The sequence below is a fragment of the Hyla sarda genome, chromosome 4, assembly GCF_029499605.1.
Source record: "Hyla sarda isolate aHylSar1 chromosome 4, aHylSar1.hap1, whole genome shotgun sequence".
Classification (NCBI taxonomy): Eukaryota; Metazoa; Chordata; class Amphibia; order Anura; family Hylidae; genus Hyla; species Hyla sarda.
In genome coordinates, this window is record NC_079192.1 from 160,278,402 (window position 1) to 160,300,806 (window position 22,405).

Here is a 22,405-nt window from a genome sequence, read left to right on the forward strand (position 1 = left end):
ACCATTAGTTATAGTTATTCTATAGATCACTGTGGAGCTACTTGAGTGAGTGCAGGTAAGTGAGTGCTGACAGAATCACAAGGCTGCTTCATGTTAAAGATTCAGGATCTGCAATGAAATGTAAGCAGACAAAATGAGAATCTACTCTGCATAGGATATTTACACTGCTAGCAGTGTTTTCTGTTGTAAGGACTGTTCTGATTATAAGACCAGTTTAGTGCCAAAATTTATTGCATAAACTAAAGTTAAGATCTTGACTGCTACCTGCCATACATCTGTTAGGAATAGTCTGCTTACCAAGACTTGAAGCAGTAAACAGATGATGTCACCGGTGTGGGAAAGCCATTGAACTTTCTAAGCATTTACTTCTAATGGAGATTCAGAGAGACTTGCTGAGTGTGCAGCGCAGGATGTGAGAGTCTGCACTCAGATGACCCCCATTGTAAGCCAACAATGCTCGGCTCTTATCTGGCCTGTCAAGCGATTTTAGCAAACTCTGAAAAAAAGTGCAACAACACATAGACCAAAAAATACACTGCTCAAAAAAAAACCTAAAGGGAACACTTAAACAACACAATGTAACACCAAGGCAATCACACTTCTGTGACATCACACTGTCCACTCAGGAATTTCACATGCTGTTGTGCAAATGGAACAGACAACAGGTGGAAATTATAGACAATTAGCAAGACACCCCCAATAAAGGAGTGGTTCTGCAGGTGGTGGCCACATACCACTTCTCAGTTCCTATGCTTTAGTCCAGGTCTAGGAGGACATCCTTCAGGAGACCATCCGCCACCTCATCAGGAGCATGCCCAGGCGTTGTAGGGAGGTCACGTGGAGGCCATACAGACTACGGAGCCTCATTTTGACTTGTTTTAAAGGAGAACTCCAGACCATAAAAATTGTCCCCCATAGTGACGGCAGTAAAAAAATAAAGATGTACATACCTTCCTCCGCTCCCCCGGGGCCTCCGGTAACCGGCTCCGGACTCCGCCGCGATCCACTTCCTGGTTGCCGGAGGTCAGATGAATCAGCCAATCGCCAGCCGCAGCGCAATCTGACTTGGCCGGCGATAGGCTGAGCGGTAGTGTGAAAACGCTTCAGGACACAAAATTCTTCACTACACCGGCACCTGAGGCCAGGGCCAAAAATGTCACACTGCCGCTCAGCCTATCACCGGCCGAGTCGGACTGCGCTGCGGCTGGTGATTGGCTGATTCATCCGACCACCAGGAAGTGGATTGCGGCGGAGACCGGAGACGGTTACCGGAGGAGGGTATGTACATCATTATTTTTTTTTACTGCCGGCACTATGGGGGACAATTTTTATGGTCTGGAGTTCTCCTTTAAGGACATTACATCAAAGTTGGATCAGCCTGTAGTGTGGTTTTCCACTTTGATTTTGAGTGTGACTCCATATCCAGACCTCCATGGGTTGATAAATGTGATTTCCATTGATAATTTTTGTGTGATTTTGTTGTCAGCACATTCAACTATGTAAAGACGAAAGTATTTCATATGATTCGTTCAATCTTTCAGATCTAAGATGTGTTATCTTAGTGTTCCCTTTTATTTTTTTGAGCAGTGTAGTATAACAAACAACCACACTGCTCCATATTTAACAAATGTATCTAAATTTAGAGAGTGAAATAAGGTTTTTTGCACCACAAGACGTTTCCACTTTCCCAAAACAACGGAGTTACAATTAGAAAAAAGAAAAACACATGGCTTCATTCTAAAAACAGAACTAAAACCACATGGCACATCCTGGGGACATCCAAGTTTATTTTTGACTTCTCCGAGATCCCATACTTTTTCTGTAGCCAAATGAATCCTCGTATTTTATAATGTATACTGTGCGGCTGAAAAGGTCTCTCTAAGCCAAAAATAGAAAAAAGGAATAAAATGCCTATTCATGAAGGAAACAGCGTAACTTTCTATGTATGTATAGGGAGGCATTCTGTTAAATGAATTTTCTTTGCTCATTATGAGTGTCTTGGAAGCACAGAGCCGCATTGTACTGTACTTATGTTTGTTTTCCTATAGTCAGGGATTGGGAATTCACAAACAGAATAGAACGTGCGCTCGTACGTGTAACAATGCGCACTCCTGTTCTGACTACATTAGAGATCAGTAACATGAGAATGGCTGAGGTGGTGAGCACACCATTATATGGCCAGGAGGCATTTGCTAAGACACATTTAGAACAAGCGAGGTTTTTTTTTTGTATTTTTCCCCCCCTTTCTTTCTTTCAAAAAGTGTATTTTCATATCACGTGGGGAGTGTGGATTTGGTCGGACACCAGATGAAACCAAACTAATATTCCAGTTAACTGAGGTTACACATAAGCCTGAGCAGGCACTGTGTGAGGTCTCGGCATTCTAAGAAAACTGAGATGATATTGTGCTCAAAACTCTCCATGCCATGCCTAAATGCCCTTCTCATGGTGGCATGGAGCCAGGAAGAAAGTGCACTGCTGGGTGGATAAGGGGAAAGAAGAACTATATGTGAGAGCAGAGGAACTCTTCATACACCTGCATAAAGAAAAACCCTAAAAAAGGCCAGAATCTGCCTTCTCTTTGTTTAAAGGGGTTCTCCGCCCCTAAACATCTTACACCCTATCCAAAGGATAGGAGATAAGATAGCTGATCGTGGGGGTCCTGCCGCTGGGACCCCTGCAATCTCTGTGCAGCACCCGATGTTCGTTTAGATGGTCCCATAGACTTGCATTGGGGGGGGGGGGCGTGACATGAAGTCACAAGGGGCGTGGCCGTGACGTCACGACCACGCCGCCGTGCATTCGGAACAAAATGTTCTGAATGTTGGGGCAGTGGTGTACCGCTTTAAAGAACTCCAGCCACAAATAACTTATCTCCTATCTACAGGATAGGGGAGAAGTAGTTTATCACAGGAGTCTGAGCACAGGGACCCCTGCGATCTCCGGATCGGGACCCTGGCTTTCTCAATCAAGTGTGTTTCGTCTACTAGTAGACGCACACGCTCCATTCATTTCTATGGGAGCGCTGATGATGTACCAGTGCTGTACTCAGGTCTTTTCAGCACTCCCATATATTAATGGAGCATGCGCCATCTGCAGCATGCGCTCCTCACTAAGAGCCGGGTATCGTTTCGTCCACTGGGACCTGCCACGATCAGCTACTTATCGCTGTCCTGTGGATAGGGGATAAGTTAATTGTACGTGGGGTTCTCCTTTAACCCCCAAAAGCCAATCTGATCTTTGGAGTAGTCCAAACAACAGAAATTTCCTTACACATAAAACCTAGCAGCAGCACTTTTCTAGGTCCATAAGTTATCTAGTGTCTTGGATGTGACAAAACAAGAACTGCTGCAAATTTCTTGGGTTATCTTAAAGGGGTTGTCCATGATGGGATATCCAATTTTGTTACAAGGCTTCCCTAATAACAAACTGCTTACAGAGTGCCCCACTGTTGCAGTTCCCAGAGATCAGCTGTAATGCATCAGGGAACAAGTTACATTTACCTTTAGTGCCCCCACAGATACCATTTAAAGGGATACTCCCGTGGAAAACTTTTTTTTTTTTTTTAAATCAACTGGTGCCAGAAAGATAAACAGATATGTAAATTACTTCTATTAAAAAATCTTAATCCTTCTAATACATTTTATGGGCTGTATATTAGAGAGGAAATGCTTTTCTTTTTGGATTTCTCTGATGTCACGACCACAGTGCTCTCTGCTGACCTCTGCTGTCCATTTTTGGAACTGTCCAGAGCAGGAGAAAACCCCCATAGCAAACATATGCTGCTCAGGACAGTTCCTAAAATGGACAGCAGAGGTCAGAGAGCACTGAGGTCATGACATCAGAGAAATGCAAAAATAAATGCATTTCCTCTGTAGTATACAGCCCATAAAATGTACTGGAAGGATTAAGATTTTTTTTTTTAATAGAAGTTATTTACAAATCTGTTTAACTTTCTGGCACCAGTTGATTTAAAAAAAGTTTTCCACGGGAGTACCCCTTTAAATCAAATCGCTGTAATGCATGGATGTCTTGGGTTCTTCAGCACAAGAGATATTCTTGTCTAGCTAAATGATCTGACTTTTGAATGATCTATTGTGTTTAAAGGGGTATTTTTGATGCCCTTAGTGTAAGTCAGAGTTTCCCAACCAGGGTGCCTCCAGCCATTTCAAAACTACAACTCCCAGAATGCCCGGACAGCCTTTGGTTGTCCAAGGATTCTAGGAGTTGAAGTTTTGAAACGGCTAGAGGAACTCTGGTTTGACAACACTGGGATAGGTCATCATTATCAGCGGGGTGCCCACAAATAGCACCAAATGCAGCACCTACATATACAGAGAGCAGAGCTAGAAGCCGATAGGTCATTGAGCAGTTGTTCAGCTTCTATTCACTTCAATTGGAACCGAGGTGCAGTATCTTAGGGCAGCCCTTAATGACCAAGCCCATTTTCATCTCAAGGACCAGGCCAATTTTATTTTTGCGTTTTCTTTTTTTCCTCACCTTCTAAAATCCATAACTCCTTTATATTTCCATCTACGGACCCAAATAAGGGCTTGTTTTTTGCGTGACCAATTGTATTTTGTAATGAACCCTCTCATTTTACCATAAAATGTACGGCGAACACAAAAAACATTTTTTTAGGGAGGAAATTTAAATGAAAACCAAAATTTTGCACATTTTGGAGGGTTTTGTTTTCACACTATACACTTTACGGTAAAAATCACGTGTTCCTTATTCTGTGGGTCAATACAATTAAAATGATACCCATGGCTAGATACTTTTATATTTTTGTACAAAATCAGTAATCTAAAATTGCCCTATTTTGACCACCTATAACTTTTTCATTTTTCCGTATATATGGCGGTATGAGGGCTCATTTTTTGCGCCGTCATCTGTACTTTTTTTAGATACCACATTTGCATATATAAAACTTTTAGATAATTAATTTTTTTACAAATCGCAGACCAGAGCAGAAGAGCCCGGGAGACGGCCGGAGCTAGGTAAGGGGACCTCTGGCTGTCATGCTGGATGATCGTATCCCCGCGGCAGCGCTGCGGGCGATCCGATCATCCAATCAAAGTGCCGCAATGCCGTGATCTGTATTGATCACGGCATCGGAGGGGTTAATGGCGGACATCCCCGCGATCGCGGATGTTGGCCATTACTGGCAGGTCCCCGGCTGCTGCTAGCAGCCGGAACCTGCCGTGTATGACGCGAGCACCCTTCCGATGCTCGCGGGCATACACAGGACGTAAATGTACGTCCTGGTGCGGGAAGTCCCGCCAAACCAGGACGTACATTTACGTCCGTGGTCGTTAAGGGGTTAAAGGGGTACTCCACTCCCCAGCATTCGTAACATGCCATCACACCCCCTCCCATAGACTTGCACTGAGGAGGCGGGGCGATCTCCAAAGCCCACATCAGCATTCAGAACTTAAAAGGGCGACTCCGGTGGAAATTCTTTTTTTTTTTTTTTTTTTTTTTTTTAAATCAACTGGTGCCAGAAAGTTATACAGATTTATAAATTACTTCTATTAAAAAATCTTAATCCTTCCAGTACTTATTAGCTGCTGAATACTACAAAGGAAATTCTTTTCTTTTTGGAGCACAGAGCTCTCTGTTGACATCAAGAACACAGTGCTCTCTGCTGACATCTCTGTCCATTTTAAGAACTGTCCAGAGTAGGAGAAAATCCCCATAGCAAACATATGCTGCTCTGGACAGTTCATAAAATGGATGTCAGCAGAGAGCACTGTGCTCATGATGTCAGCAGAGAGCGCTTTGTTCCAAAACTAAAATAATTTCCTCTGTAGTATTCAGCAGCTAATAAGTACTGGAAGGATTAAGATTTTTTAATAGAAGTAATATATAAATCTGTTTAACTTTCTGGCAGCAGTTGATTAAAAAAAAAAAAAAATATTCCACCGGAGTACCCCTTTAATACGTTTCTCCCAATGACTGTGCTGTAGCCAACACACCTTTAGCACTTTTCCTGAGGCAGGAGCCACTCCGCCATGTACCCAAGAAGCAAAAGAAGAAGAAGAAGAAGGTCCACTGCAAGGTTAATATTTAATTTCTTCAAGTAAAAATAATTACATAAATAACATTCAGTATGTCAATAGCCCGACAGGTTTCGCACACTACAGGAGCTTTGCCTGCCTATTGTTGATAATTGGGTGGTTGGCGTGAAAGCCTACAGAAAATGGCTACCAACACTAGCACACATACTACAGTGGCCCATCATAACTACCAGCAGCATCCAGTGCCCAAAAAAAAGAGAACAACCAACATCACGGCACAACACCTGAACACTGGTACTGTTTAATGTCCAAACAAGAATGCCATCCAGTGCCCACATAACTGAGCCTCAATGCGCCCTGATGGTAATGTAACTTTACAGTCAACAACTGCTCTGGGCCATCCTGAGAGGGTGGATGCCCCTAGATGATAGAGGCCACAATAGGAAAGCACTTTGATCCAGCTACAGAACAAAAATTATCCAAGTTTCTTAGAAAAGCATTAAAGAAATAAAACACCCAGGTTCACCCACACTAACCACCTGTATATTCAGGTTAGTGGGGATGATCCACCTGTCAGTTTCCCTTTAAAAGGGGTAGTACACTACCCGCAGCCGCCAAGCCCCCTCCCATACACTTGCATTGAGGGGGCGTGGAGTGACATCACAATGGGCGTGGCCGTGGCACCACAACCTCCGCAGTCCGCACCCAGCTTTCGGCACAAAATGTCCCGAACGCTGGGGCAGTGGAGTACCCCTTTAAGGTCGCCACTTCTGTCATCTTGATTTTTTGCTAATTTCATTTATCAAATAAAAGAATGGGAAACAAAAAGTAAATATTCTTAAAGAGCATGTGGTCACTGTAAAAGTTTTTTTTTTGTAAACAGAATGTAGTAGCCTCAGGTGCACAGAATTTGAGGCAGAGAAGATGTGACCAAGAAGCACAGGGGAACCTGACTATAAAGCTTGGGGGGTGAAGGAGGGTTCATTAAAGGTAAACTCCAGTTTTTAACTTATCCCGAGGAGATTGTGCCGTCCCAGCAGACGGATCCCAGCGATCAAACACTTATCCCCTATAAGTTTTAAAGGAGTACTCCGCCCCAGACATCTTATCCACTATCCTGGGGTCTGCCGCTAGGGGACCCCTGCAATCTCTGCAACGGCACCTCATCGTCATCACTACAGAACAAACTGGCTCTGTGCGTGATGACGGGGCGATGCAGGGGACAGAGCACTGTGCCATCACAGCTCCGCCTGTGACGTCACGTCCCACCCACTCAATACAAGTCTATGGGAGGGGGCGTGGCGATCACACCCCCTCCCACAGACTTGTATTAAGGTGTCCGGGTGTGACGTCACGGGCGGAGCTGTGAAAGCACGATGCTCTGTCCCCTGCATCGCGCCATCATCACGCACAGAGTGGCGGGACCCCCGCGATCAGAAATCTTATCCTCTAGCCTTTGGATAGGGGATAAAATGTCTGGGGCGGAGTACCCCTTTGTACCAGAGTTTCTCCTGTAAGCTTTAGGGGGTGGGAAGAGGACAATGAAGTATTTGACTGTGAAGCAGGGGTGGGCATGACTGGGAAGCTCAGCCTGGGGGAGGTACACTATGAGGCTCTTAAGGGTGTGAACGTGAAGCTCAGGGGAGTGTGAGTGTGAGGGGAGCTTCACACACACCCTCTCAGTCTCACATTCACACCCCCCTCAGTCTCACATACACACCCTCACATTCATACACCCCCCTCAGCCTCACATACACACACACCCTCACATTCATACACCCCCCTCAGCCTCACATACACACCCTCACATTCATACACCCCCCTCAGCCTCACATACACACACACACCCCCCTCAGCCTCACACACACAACCTCACATTCATACACCCCCCTCAGCCTCACACACACCCTCACATTCATACACCCCCCTCAGCCTCACACACACACCCTCACATTAATACACCCCCCTCAGCCTCAGCTCAGTCACACACCCCTAAGCCTCACACACACACACACACACACAGCTTCAGCCCAGTCACACACCCCTAAGCCTCACCCCCCCCCCTCACACACACACACACAGCTTCAGCTCAGTCACACACCCCTCAGCCTCACATTCACCCAACCCCCCCCCCCCCCTCTCTCTCACCCACACCCCCTTTAGCCTCACACACACCCTCAGTCTCACATTCACCCCCTCAGCTCAGTCACACTCCCCTCAGGCTTAGTCATATCCACCCCTCATAAGTCCCTCAGCCTTAGTCACATGCCTTTGAGCCTAATCACGTTTTTTAAGTGAAGTTTCCAACCTTCTGGCCAAATAGTAAACCCAAAATGTCTGAAGAACCTGGAGGTGTATCAACAAAATGTACAGTTTTCAGGGCACAAAGGCTACACAATGCTCCACCTGAGCCGTCAGTGCTGCCCTCAGAGGAAGTCCGTGTTACTAGGCGGGAGCTCCCTAACAACTGGTTGCTATGCAGTAAGTTTGCCTGGTAACCAAAGGCTGCAGCGTCAGGTCACCGGCGGGAGTGTCCTGGTATTTGCAGCCATCTGAGGAGTCCTCTGCTCCATCACCTGCTCAGACTTCTTTATTCTAAGAGTAAATCATACGTAATGTAGAATACAATGATCTGCATCCTACTACATACAGCCACACATGTACGGTGCGCGGCCCCACCACACCCCTGAGCCCCGCACACACTCCGCTCTGCTACATTCTGCGATCCGTTAGTGATGTCTGTTGCTGGCCAGAAGAGTAGCCTGCCCGGCACAGGGCGAGGTCGTGTGACTGAGAGGGTGGAGTGGGCGTGCCCGAGGTGGGACGTGTCACCGGTGGGCGTGGTCGACACAGGGGGGCGTGTGCCGTATAACAAAGAACCCGACGGGCTGGTAGTATAATGTAGCTCCCGTACAGCGGTACCGCTGCGGTTATAGCTGACACCTGGGGATACGGAGTGCTCCCGGCTCGGGCGCTGTGCACATAGGACGGCTGCCGCGCTCCCAGCGCCTGTGGCTGTCCAGAGGTCATCTGAGGTGCCGGGGAGCCTGGCTCCGCCCCATAATGTAGTGGACCCGGCTATGTCATCCATGTACACAGCCCCCCTCCCCCGGCCGTGCCCTGCTGTCACCCCCGCACATGTGCCCGCTCACACCTGGCGCCGGTGGGTGTGATGCAGGTGGCACTGACCTGTGTGCGTCCTCAGATGCGCCTTCAGGTGGGATGACTTGCCGTAGACTTTCTCGCAGCCCGGGTAGGGACACTTGTGCTTCTTGAGGGGTGACCCGGGGTCACCTCTGCTCTTCCCCCGTTTGGCCCTTTGTCTGACGCCCGGCTCCGGCAGGAGGGGAGGAGTGGCAGGCCGGTCTCCAGCACGTTTACCGGCAGCGGCCGCACTCTCCTCCGGGTCCCCCCCGGCCGCCCCCTCCTCCTCCTCCCCGGGGTGATCGGGGACTTGCTGGTTGAAGTCTGCCAGGATCCGGGCCACCACGAACAGAGAGGCGTTCTCCCTGCCAGCCTTGTCCTCTGTGGGGGCAGGGGGCGGCGGGGCGCTGTGCACGATGGCCCGGCTGGACATGGACACCAGGCACTCGGCCGCGAAGTGATCCACATAGGCCACCGTGGACATCTTCTGGCGGATTCCTTCACTTCTCTGGTGATCTGGGGATCTGTTAGCTGACACTTGGTCCATACAGATCACGCCCAGGGTGCATAGAGATCCATGTGAGTGAGGGCAGAGGGGCTCCTGACACTGACAGCTGCTCACAGATCCTCTGAGATCCCCATAGATCCTCTCCGGTCCGGCCCCGATCTACATGCTGTGCTGCTGCCCGCTCTCCCGGCTATTACCGCTGCTCCAGGAGCCGCTCAATGTGTCTCAGTCCCACGTGGGGGTGTGGCCTGGAGAAACATCTGTGAGTGACGTCACCAAGAAGCCACATCCTGGGCTGATCGGTCTTCTTGAGAAGTCTTCATCTCTGACTCCTGATCGCTGCAGCACCCATTGGATCCTGGCAGCACCCGGTGCCAATCATAAGCTTGTTTATAGTCATCCTATTGGAAACTGCAGGCACCATGAGAGGGGAGAGAACCAGCCTAGAGTCCCATCACCATCATTCTCTGCTCTGCACTATACCGGGGGTCCCATCACCATCATTCTCCTCTCTGCACTATACAGGGGGTCCCATCACCATCATTCTCCTCTCTGCACTATACCAGGGGTCCCATCACCATCATTCTCCTCTCTGCACTATACCAGGGGTCCCATCACCATCATTCTCTGCTCTGCACTATACCGGGGGTCCCATCACCATCATTCTCTGCTCTGCACTATACCAGGGGTCCCATCACCATCATTCTCCTCTCTGCACTATACCGGGGGTCCCATCACCATCATTCTCCTCTCTGCACTATACCGGGGGTCCCTTAATCATCCTACTCTCTACACTATACAGGGGGTCCCATCACCATCATTCTCTCTACACTATACAGGGGGTCCCATAGTCATCATTTCCCTCTCTGCACTATACCAGGGGTCCCATCACCATAATTCTCCTCTCTGCACTATACAAAGGGTCCCATCACCATCATTCTCCTCTCTGCACTATACCGGGGTCCCATAGTCATCATTTCCCTCTCTGCACTATACCAGGGGTCCCATCACCATAATTCTCCTCTCTGCACTATACCGGGGGTCCCATCACCATCATTCCCCTCTCTGCACTATACAGGGGGTCCCATCACCATCATTCTCCTCTCTGCACTATACCAGGGGACCCATCACCATCATTCTCCTCTCTGCACTATACCAGGGGACCCATCACCATCATTCCCTTCTCTGCACTATACCGGGGGTCCCATCACCATCATTCTCCTCTCTGCACTATACCAGGGGACCCATCACCATCATTCTCCTCTCTGCACTATACAGTGGGTCCCATCACCATCATTCTCCTCTCTGCACTATACCAGGGGACCCATCACCATCATTCTCCTCTCTGCACTATACCGGGGGTCCCATCACCATCATTCTCCTCTCTGCACTATACCGGGGGTCCCTTAATCATCCTACTCTCTACACTATACAGGGGGTCCCATCACCATCATTCTCTCTACACTATACAGGGGGTCCCATAGTCATCATTTCCCTCTCTGCACTATACCAGGGGTCCCATCACCATAATTCTCCTCTCTGCACTATACAAAGGGTCCCATCACCATCATTCTCCTCTCTGCACTATACCGGGGTCCCATAGTCATCATTTCCCTCTCTGCACTATACCAGGGGTCCCATCACCATAATTCTCCTCTCTGCACTATACCGGGGGTCCCATCACCATCATTCCCCTCTCTGCACTATACAGGGGGTCCCATCACCATCATTCTCCTCTCTGCACTATACCAGGGGACCCATCACCATCATTCTCCTCTCTGCACTATACCAGGGGACCCATCACCATCATTCCCTTCTCTGCACTATACCGGGGGTCCCATCACCATCATTCTCCTCTCTGCACTATACCAGGGGACCCATCACCATCATTCTCCTCTCTGCACTATACAGTGGGTCCCATCACCATCATTCTCCTCTCTGCACTATACCAGGGGACCCATCACCATCATTCTCCTCTCTGCACTATACCGGGGGTCCCATCACCATCATTCTCCTCTCTGCACTATACCAGGGGTCCCATCACCATCATTCTCCTCTTTGCACTATACCAGGGGTCCCATCAACATAATTCTCCTCTCTGCACTATACCGGAGGTCCCATCACCATCATTCTCCTCTCTGCACTATACAGGGGGTCCCATCACCATCATTCTCTTCTCTGCACTATACCGGGGTCCCATAGTCATCATTCTCCTCTCTGCACTATTAGGGGTCCCATCACCATAATTCTCCTCTCTGCACTATACCGGGGGTCCCATCACCATCATTCTCCTCTCTGCACTATACAGGGGGTCCCATCACCATCATTCTCCTCTCTGCAGTATACCGGGGTCCCATAGTCATCATTCCCCTCTCTGCACTATACCAGGGGTCCCATCACCATAATTCTCCTCTCTGCACTATACCGGGGGTCCCATCACCATCATTCTCCTCTCTGCACTATACAGGGGGTCCCATAATAATCATTCTCCTCTCTGCACTAAACCGGGGTCCCATCACCATCATTCTCCTCTCTGCACTATACCAGGGGTCCCATCACCATCATTCTCCTCTCTGCACTATACCAGGGATCCCATCAACATAATTCTCCTCTCTGCACTATACCGGAGGTCCCATCACCATCATTCTCCTCTCTGCACTATACAGGGGGTCCCATCACCATCATTCTCCTCTCTGCACTATACCGGGGTCCCATAGTCATCATTCTCCTCTCTGCACTATACCGGGGTCCCATCACCATCATTCTCCTCTCTGCACTATACCAGGGGTCCCATCACCATCATTCTCCTCTCTGCATTATATCGGGGGTCCCATCACCATCATTCTCTCTGCACTATACAGTAGGTCCCATCACCATCATTCTCCTCTCTGCACTGTACCAGGGGTCCCATCACCATCATTCCCTTCTCTGCACTATACAGGGGGTCCCATCACCATCATTCTCCTCTCTGCACTATACAGGGGGTCCCATCACCATCATTCTCCTCTCTGCATTATATCGGGGGTCCCATCACCATCATTCTCTCTGCACTATACAGTAGGTCCCATCACCATCATTCTCCTCTCTGCACTATACCAGGGGTCCCATCACCATCATTCTCCTCTCTGCACTGTACCAGGGGTCCCATCACCATCATTCCCTTCTATGCACTATACAGGGGGTCCCATCACCATCATTCTCCTCTCTGCACTATACCGGAGGTCCCATCACCATCATTCTCCTCTCTGCACTATACAGGGGGTCCCATCACCATCATTCTCCTCTCTGCACTATACCGGGGTCCCATAGTCATCATTCCCCTCTCTGCACTATACCAGGGGTCCCATCACCATAATTCTCCTCTCTGCACTATACCGGGGGTCCCATCACCATCATTCTCCTCTCTGCACTATACAGGGGGTCCCATCACCATTATTCTCCTCTCTGCACTATACAGGGGGTCCCATCACCATCATTCTCCTCTCTGCACTATACAGGGGGTTCCATCACCATCATTCTCCTCTCTGCACTATACAGGGGGTCCCATCACCATCATTCTCCTCTCTGCACTATACCGGGGTCCCATAGTCATCATTCCCCTCTCTGCACTATACCAGGGGTCCCATCACCATAATTCTCCTCTCTGCACTATACCGGGGGTCCCATCACCATCATTCTCCTCTCTGCACTATACAGGGGGTCCCATCACCATTATTCTCCTCTCTGCACTATACCGGGGTTCCATAGTCATCATTCCCCTCTCTGGACTATACTGGGGGTCCCATCACCATTATTCTCCTCTCTGCATTATACTGGGGGTCCGGGATTCCAGGGCACAGCTCCACGAGTGGGTTTAGCAGTTCCACCTAATGTGATTATCTGCTCCGGAGGGATAATGGAGGAGACGAGCAGATGCTGTTCTGCCAAGCTCTCTGCAGGGCTTTGTTCCTTCCTATTATCTATCCCAGATACAAGGGGAGGTTCACTGTAAGAACATTATACAGCAAGTTAGGAGTCCATAGCAAGTAATGGCATTGTGAGCCAACCGTGGCTGTTTTCTATAGAAATAAAAGCCCATACGCCTGCTGTTTATAGCTAAGGGCTGGAGACTGGTATATCTCATATCTCAGCTGTGCACTGATAAAGGAAATATTATGGATACCAAAGGGATATGTGTTCAGCATTGAGGAGATGGCATTACTGTATAATGCAGTGATTCACAACCAGGGTGCCTCCAGCTGTTGCAAAACTACAACTCCCAGCATGCCCGGACAGCTGAAGGCTGTCTGGGCATGCTGGGAGTTGTAGTTTTGCCACAGCTGGAGGCACCCTGGTTGGGAAACACTGATATAATGCTTTATGTTAGGGGATGTGCACAAAACTCTTCCACTGACTATAGCTGGGGAAAAAAGCTTGTGGTTTTCAGAAAACAACACAGAAAAGAAGGAATGTGTGACTGGCCAAAGAGGTCCTGCTTGGAAGTTGACTTTGAAATAAAGAAGTAAACAAATGAAATAAAAATGAGAAATCAACACCAAATACCACAGTTTTTGTGAAGGGAATATGTCAGTTATATATTATGCTCAGCTGCAAAAAGCTGATAGAAAAAAAAATAACACCTGTTTGCAAAGTTATAAAATTATGTTTTCCTTCACATATAAAGTGATATAGAGGCTGTGCTGAGCTGTAGAATGCATGCCTCCTTCCTCCCCCACCCTTCTCTGCTTAAAGAGGGATAAGATGTCTAATCGTGGGGGTCCCGCCACTGGGGACTGCCGCAATATCCCTGCTGCACCCGGCGTTTGTTTAGAGCGTCAGGTGCAGTGCCGGAGGCTCGTGACGTCATGGCCACGCCCCACTCGGTACATCATGGCCATGCCCCTCAATGCAAGTCTATGACGGCCGTCACGCCCCCCCTCATAGACTTGCATTGAGGGTGTGTGGCTGTGACATCATGAGTCAGGCGGGGCCTTGACGTAGCGAGCCTCTGCCCCACATTGTCAGTCATCCAGCACGGAGTGAAGTTCGCTCTGTGCGCCGGATGTCTGGGGTGCCGCAGCCGATAGGGGGATAAAATGTCTAGGGGAGGAGTATCCCTTTAATGAATGATGTACAAGGATCAGTGTTTGAAGACAAACCCTGTACATCAATCATGCAGGGCAGGGGGGGGGGGGGGGGGGGGGGAGACATGCTTGCTGCAGCTCAGCCCGGCCTCTATGGCACTTGAAAATGGAAGGAAAACATCATTTTATAACTTTGCAAACAGCTAAGAGATTAGATGCTACACTGAGCTAGGATGCTGTGAGCCTCCTCTGAACATAGAGAAAAAAAGGAAGAAGGGTGGGACGGCACTGGTACTGAGCAAAAAATGTACCCAAATGTGAATAGGGATAAACAGGTGTCACTAATAACTTATCCAGCAACTACCTGAACGGACTAGAGGGAACCAACCTGACTGTCTTGTGGTGCCTCCCCGCTATGGAAGAGGGGGTTTGAAACCAACTCTCCTGCCTTGGGACACAGGTCGATTATGTGAGTGCTCCGTTACTTTTTGTTTCTTCTTGTTGCTCTATTTTCCTCTGGACATAGTTTTCAGGGATACTGTCACATTCTGCAACAAGAATGATGTCACTTTTTCACTACAAAGCTGTTCTTACAGCCTCGATGTCAGAAAGGCCAACAGAATGCAATGCTTCAGTTATTTATAAGACGTCCCTCCAAAAGTGTAATAAAAATTTAATTTCAAAGAAAAGAAGCGATCTAAACATTCTTGTGAGGTTTCCTGATCAAAAGAGACATGGCTGACATTTATCATTGTCTTTAGACTGTTTTTTGTGTCTAAAAAAGGCGCAAGCAGGGTTTATTCGTGCCTTTTGATTTACAAATTTCTGCTGATTTTGAGTTGAAATCCACAGATTTTGGCAAAAAAGGCGCAAAGCCACAGAAAAGTCTCTAAAACTACACCAGCCGAGACTTAGCTTAGCTTTTTTGTGTATGTGAAGAGAGAAATTTCAGAAAATGTGACCTGCACAAAATTTATCAAATGCTCTTTGACCATTTAACCCCTTAAGGACTAGGCACGTATGAGTACGTCCCTGCGCCCTGGGTCTTAAGGACTAGGCACGTACTCATACGTCCTGGCGAATTTCGCATCCCGCAGATCGTCCGCAAAATCGTGCTGGCGATCTGCGGTGATTCCGGTCATTCGGGTCAATGGTGACTCGATGTTCCGGAACTAGATGGTGATCGGCGATGTACCATACACCGCCTATCACCTGCCGTTGCTGGGGAGAGGTGACAATACTGTCACCTCCCCAGCAACGCTACTATTGGCTGGCGATCGTCCAGCCAATAGCAGTGCGGCAGAGGAGGGGTTAATGGTCCTGCACCTGCTCTCTGTGTTCAGTCAGCGGGTGAAGCAGTGAGGAGAAGTCCGGAGCCCCCTCACCAGCCATAGAATAGGGACAGCGGATTGCAGGGACAGGTAGGAGTTAATAAAGTAAAAAAGGTAAAATTAAAAAAGTCCCCCCCCAACCCCCTAATAGGTCCCCAAGGGTCCTATTAGGGTCTGATTCCTTACTCGGGTCCTATTATGGGGTCAGGGAGCTGCTTGCGCCATCCGTTTTTATTTTTTTGGCCGCAGCTTTTTTTTCTTCCCTGACCCCCTAATAGGTCCCCCAGGGTCCTATTAGGGTCTGATCCCTTACCCCGGGTCCTATTAGGGGTTTAGGGAGCTGCGTGCGCCACCCCTTTTTTTGGGGGGCCGCAGCTTTTTTTTTTTTCTATTACTGTTGTACACTTTTTACAAGCACCAAGCACCACACACTACATACTTCCCCGCCCCCCCCCCCCGCACACCCCCCCCTGCCACCGTAGAAAAAAGGCGATGGCGCGCCGGGCACTTTCGGCAGCGAAGGCTTACGCTTTTTTAGCCTCCAACTCCGAATCTGCCAGTGAGGACGAGGAAGATTCTACATTTTTGTATTCTCCCTTGTCCTCCTCATCATCTAGTAGTGATGATGAGTCCCCTGTACGGCTGCGGAGACGCCGCACGAGGCCACGCACCCCCCATGAGAGTGACCCAGTGGCCGACACTAGTGCGAGTGGCAATGCCGCTCGTAAAAGGAGTCCGGCCCCCCAGACAAGTGCACCGGAGCCCCCTTCCGGTGACCCTGTCTGGAGCCCCCCAGAGGTTTATCAGCCTCGGATTCCTGAGTTTGTTGGAGACTCAGGAATCCGGATTGACCATGCTGGCTTCACTGATCTGGACTTTTTAAAGTTTTTTTTCAGTGACAGCCTGGTCAATCACATGGTGGAGCAAACAAACTTGTATGCCCAGCAGTTCATGCCCACCACCCCGATTCGCTTTTGGCCAGGCCCAATGAATGGTGCACCATTGATGCAGCAGAAATTAGGATATTTTGGGGCCTCACGCTGCATATGGGCCTGGACAAAAAACCAAGTGCTCGTCATTACTGGAGCTGGGACGTCCTCTATCAGACCCCACTTTACAGTATGGCGATGACACGGAGGCAGTTCGAGGCCATTCGGAAATGCCTGCATTATGGAGATAATGCGGCATGTCCGTCCTGAGGTGACCCCGCCCATGACCGGCTTTACAAAGTGAGGCCGGTCATCGAACACTTTGGGGCCAAATTTTGGAGGCCTACGTACCGCTCAGGGACCTCTCTGTAGATGAGTCACTCATCAGTTTTAAGGGGAGACTCATCTTCCGCCAGTATATTCCCTCGAAGCGGGCGCGGTATTTAGTGAAGCTCTATAAACTTTGTGAGAGTAACTTCGGGTACACTTGCAAGTTTATAGTGTATGAGGGACGAGATTCCCGTATTGAACCCCCAGAATGTCCCCCCACTCTGGGTGTTAGCGGGAAACTCGTTTGGGACCTTGTGCACCCATTGCTGGATAAGGGTTTCCACGTATACGTGGATAACTTTTATACCAGCATCCCTCTGTTCAAATCCCTTTCCGCCAGATCCACGTCCGCTTGTGGAACCGTGCGGAAGAACCAGAGAGGCATCCCTCTAAATTTGGTCCAGAAGCCTATCCCCAAGGGTGAGTCCCGTGCCCTCACCCATGATAACCTTTTTTTGGTGAAGTATAAGGATAAGAGGGATGTCCTTATGCTCACCACTATTCATGGGAACTGCAGCACCCCTGTCCCTGTGCGAGGTACCGTGGGACCTGTCCTCAAGCCCGATTGTATTCTGGACTACAATTGGTATATGGGGGGAGTTGGCCATATAACGCCATGCGGAAAACACAGGCATGGTACAAAAAAGTTGCGGTCTACTTGGTACAGGTTGCCATGTACAACGCTTTTGTACTATCCCAGTACACTGGCAACACAGGAACATTCCTCCAGTACCAAGAAGAAGTCCTAAGGTTCCTGATCTTTGCTGACCGGGAAAGATCAGGCCGGACTTCCCAAGGGTCTGGAGTTATAGGCGCCAGGATTGTCCCAGGCCAACACACTTTCCAGGTGTGATCCCCCACAGTGGAAAGAAGGGACGAACCCAGAAAAGATGCAGAGTGTGTAGCAGGAGGGGGATACGGATGGACACCACGTATCAGTGCGACACTTGCCCAGATAATCCGGGCCTCTGCATAGGCTGCTTCAGGGAGTATCATACTTCCATGGAGCCCTAAATTTTCCCTTTTCAGTTTAATTTTCCATAATTTACCTGATAAGACCTCTGGGGGTGTTTTTTCAAAAATGGGTCATAGGTCACTGAGTCACTATCATCGGGGACTTTTTTATGTTGCCTCAAATGCGCAGCGCTCTCTCTCCACTTCAGCGGGTGCGCATTTGAGGCAACAGGTTAGGGACGGCCACACACATCACATTCCCAGAATGATGACTCATAGCATAGGGTTTGAGGTGGGCATATTTTTTTTAGTTTTGGCTATGCTCTGGGTCATCATTCTGGGAATATATCCTTTTTTATTATAATTTATAATTTTCTGTCCCGCTGTACCCCATATTACGGGCCTCCGTACCCCACCTGTCTACCCCAGTTACAGCCCGTTGTCCCCAATAGTGTTCCCATATTTTAGGGCTCAGTGCTCCCTACATTAACGCTCCTTGAGGGGGGTCCCACATCCTCTGCTATGAAAAGCTCAAGGCCCCTGACTGACCTCATGCCTATCCCAAGACCTGGTGTGCACAAGCGGAGCCAAAATCATCAAAAAATCAGGTATGTCCTTACTCCAAAGAAATGTATTTACAAATTGTGGGGTGTCTTTTCTGCTATTAACCCTTGTAAAAATGTAAAATTTGGAGGAAAAGACACATTTTAGCATTTTTTTTTTCTTTTTTTACATATGCAAAAGTCGTGAAACCCCTGTGGGGTATTAAGGCTTACTTTACCCCTTGTTACGTTCCTCGAGGGGTCTAGTTTCCAAAATGGTATGCCATGTGGTTTTTTTTTTTGCTCTCCTGGCACCAGAGGGGCTTCCTAAATGCTACATGCCCCCCGAGCAAAATTTGCTCTCAAAAAGACAAATATGACTCCTTCTCTTCTGAGCATTGTAGTTCGCCAACTTCAGGTCAACTTATGGGGTACCTCCGTACTCAGAAGAGATGGGGTTACAAATTTTGGGGGGTATTTTCTGCTATTAACCCTTGCAAAAATGTGAAATTTGGGGGGACACACACATATGCAAAAGTCGTGAAACCCCTGTGGGGTATTAAGACTCACTTTATTCCTTGTTACGTTCCTCAAGGGGTCTAGTTTCCAAAATGGTATGCCATGTGTTTTTTTTTTGCTGTTCTGGCACCATAGGGGCTTCCTAAATGCAACATGCCCCCCAAAAACCATTTCAGAAAAACGTGCTCTCCAAAATCCCCTTGTTGCTCCTTCCCTTCTGAGCCCTCTACTGCACCCGCCGAACACTTTACATAGACATATGAGGTATGTGCTGACTCAAGAGAAATTGGGCTACAAATACAAGTATAAATTTTCTCCTTTTACCCCTTGTAAAAATTCAAAAATTGGGTCTACAAGAACATGTGAGTGTAAAAAATGAAGCTTGTGAATTTTCTCCTTCACTTTGCTGCTATTCCTGTGAAACACCTAAAGGGTTAAAACGCTGACTGAATGTCATTTTGAATACTTTGGGAGGGTGCAGTTTTATAATGGGGTCTTTAATGGGGTATTTCTAATATGAAGACCCTTCAAATCCACTTCACACCTGAACTGGTCCCTGAAAAATAGTGAGTTTGAAAATTTTGTGAAAAATTGGAAAATTGCTGCTGAACTTTGAAGCCCTCTGGTGTCTTCCAAAAGTAAAAACATGTCAATTTTATGCTGCAAACATAAAGTAGACATATTTTATATGTGAATCAAAAAAAAAATATTTGGAATATCCATTTCCTTACAAGCAGAGAGCTTCAAAGTTAGAAAAATGCAAAATTTTAAATTTTTTCATCAAATTTGGGGATTTTTCACCAAGAAAGGATGCAAGTTACCACAAAAATGTACCACCGTGTTAAAGTATAATATGTCACGAAAAAACAATCTCGGAAACAGAAGGATAACTAAAAGCATTCCAGAGTTATTAATGTTTAAAGTGCCAGTGGTCAGATGTTAAAAAAAAGGCTCTGGTCCTAAGGTGTAAAATGGCCTGGTCCTTAAGGGGTTAATAAATTTGGCGCTCCTACACATTATCGGCACACAAAAAAAAGATGCAGAAAGATGCTTCACTTACACTACAATGATAAATGCCGGCCACATTCTTTGTATCTGTCCTCTGTTTTAATTAAAGGGCTACCTCAGTACAAGACAACATTTAGAAAGTAACCCAGGGGATATAAAATAAATAAGAAACAAAACAAACCTTCCCCACGTCTATACAGCTGCCATTCCAACCACTCCCAGTTCCCTCCAATCACTGGTGCTTCCTGTTAAAGGGGTATTCCAGGATTTCTTTTTATTTGACTATGTTACAGGGGCTGTAAAGTTAGTGTAGTTCATAATATGGTGTCTGTACCTGTGTGTGATGGTGGTCTCGCAATTCTAATGTGATCAATTCAATGTTTATTTTTATCAGCACACAAAATGACTGTGCGGCTCGAGACATGATATCACTAGTCAGGTGTTTAAAGGACAGCGGGATTAACACTTATCCCCTATCCACAGGATAGGGGATAAGTGTTTGATCGCGGGGGGTCCGACCGCTGGGACCCCCTGTGATCTCCTGTACGGGGCCGCGGCCGGCATGCCTCCTCCATACATCTCTATGGGAGAGGCGGGGAGGCAGCGTTCGTGCCTCCCCGCCTCCCCCAATAGAACTGTATTGGGACTGGGAGGAGACGGAGCGTCACCGTCGACCTCTAGGTCAACGCTACGCGCCTTAGCGCTCACTATGAGCGCTAATGGCAGCGCCCTGTTAGGAAGATCGCGGGGGGGGGGGGGGGGGTCAGACCCCCCGCGATCAAACACTTATCCCCTATCTTGTAGATAGCGGATAAGTGTATATTGCGCTGCAGTTGTCCTTTAAAGAAAGCCTGTCTTTGCTTCAATGGGTGGAGCGACTGCTTGGTGGGAAGGAGATCATTCTGCAGTGAATTTTAGTTTTTGCAACAGCTGGAGGCACCCTGGTTAGAAAACACTGGTCTATTGTTAACAGCAAAGCATGGAAGGCAGCTCACCTGTGGTTCAACGGGTGGGGTGGCTGATGTGTGGAATGGAAAAAAAAGTGACCACCAGGAAATAGCCAGTTCTCAAAAAGATAGCCTCAGCGTTATGGTAATCTCATAACGCAGCTCCAAGACAAGCGCAGATCCTTCCTAAGCATGTCCATTACTGTCTGGCAGGTAAGTACTAAAAATATTATTATGGTAAATAACCCCTGTCATCATCTTTTGACCCCCCAGACCACTATAATGGTGTTCCAGATGATTATAAGGTGACTGCAGCCATACCTTTATTGCTGTTTGTTCTTCTTTTCTTACTAATAAAAAACTTTTATCCAAAAGTCAGGCACAGTCAGATAGGCGTGGCATGGGGTTCACCAAGCCACGCCGCTGCCACGCCTATCCTGCCTTCCTGCGCTGGGATCACTGTGTCTCACTACACAGTGCATCCACAGCGCATGCGCCCGTCGGCTCTAACGTGCGTGCCGCCGCGTCCTGAATTGACAGAGCGAGCGCTCGCTCCAGACTTTTATGTGCTCAATGTGTATGTGCTGTACTAGAGGCGGTGAGCAGATGAGTGTCTGCCTCTAGTACAGCACATGCGCACTGGTCGATCAGATGTCAGAAGCGAGCGCTTGCTCTGTCAACTCAGGACACGGTGTTAGAGCCGATGGGAGGGGCGCATGCGCTGTGGAGTCACTGTATAGTTAGACACAGCGGTCCCAGCGCTGGAAGGCAGGATAGGCGGGGCGTGGCAAAACCCCAAGCCACGCCTATCCGACTGTGCCTGACTTTTGGATAAAAGGTTTTTATTAGTAAGAAAAGAGAAACAAACAGCAATAATGGTATGGCTTGATTATGTCACCTTATAATCATCTGAAACACCATTTTAGTGGTCTGGGGGGGTCAAAATATGATGACAGTTGCGCTTTAAATGGGCACTGTCACTAAACTTTTTTTTTTATTGTACTACAACATATCTCTAATATAGATCCATTAAATTTTTTTTTTATTTTTTATTAAAATAGTTTATTTTAATTTAGAAAATTGGCCACTAGGGGTCTCCCTCCTAATGGC

General features: G+C 48.0%; 1 protein-coding gene across 1 annotated transcript in view; it reads right to left on the reverse strand.

The window, feature by feature from the left end:
• Positions 1-10,217, reverse strand: part of KLF13 (KLF transcription factor 13) — a 76,167-nt gene extending 65,950 nt beyond the window's left edge. Inside the window, exon 1 of the mRNA XM_056572534.1 lies at positions 9,210-10,217. Within this exon, the coding sequence (XP_056428509.1) occupies positions 9,210-9,711 (502 nt within the window). The 5' untranslated portion in view covers positions 9,712-10,217. The remainder of the gene's footprint in view (positions 1-9,209) is intronic.
• Between the last annotated feature and the right edge of the window lie 12,188 nt (positions 10,218-22,405).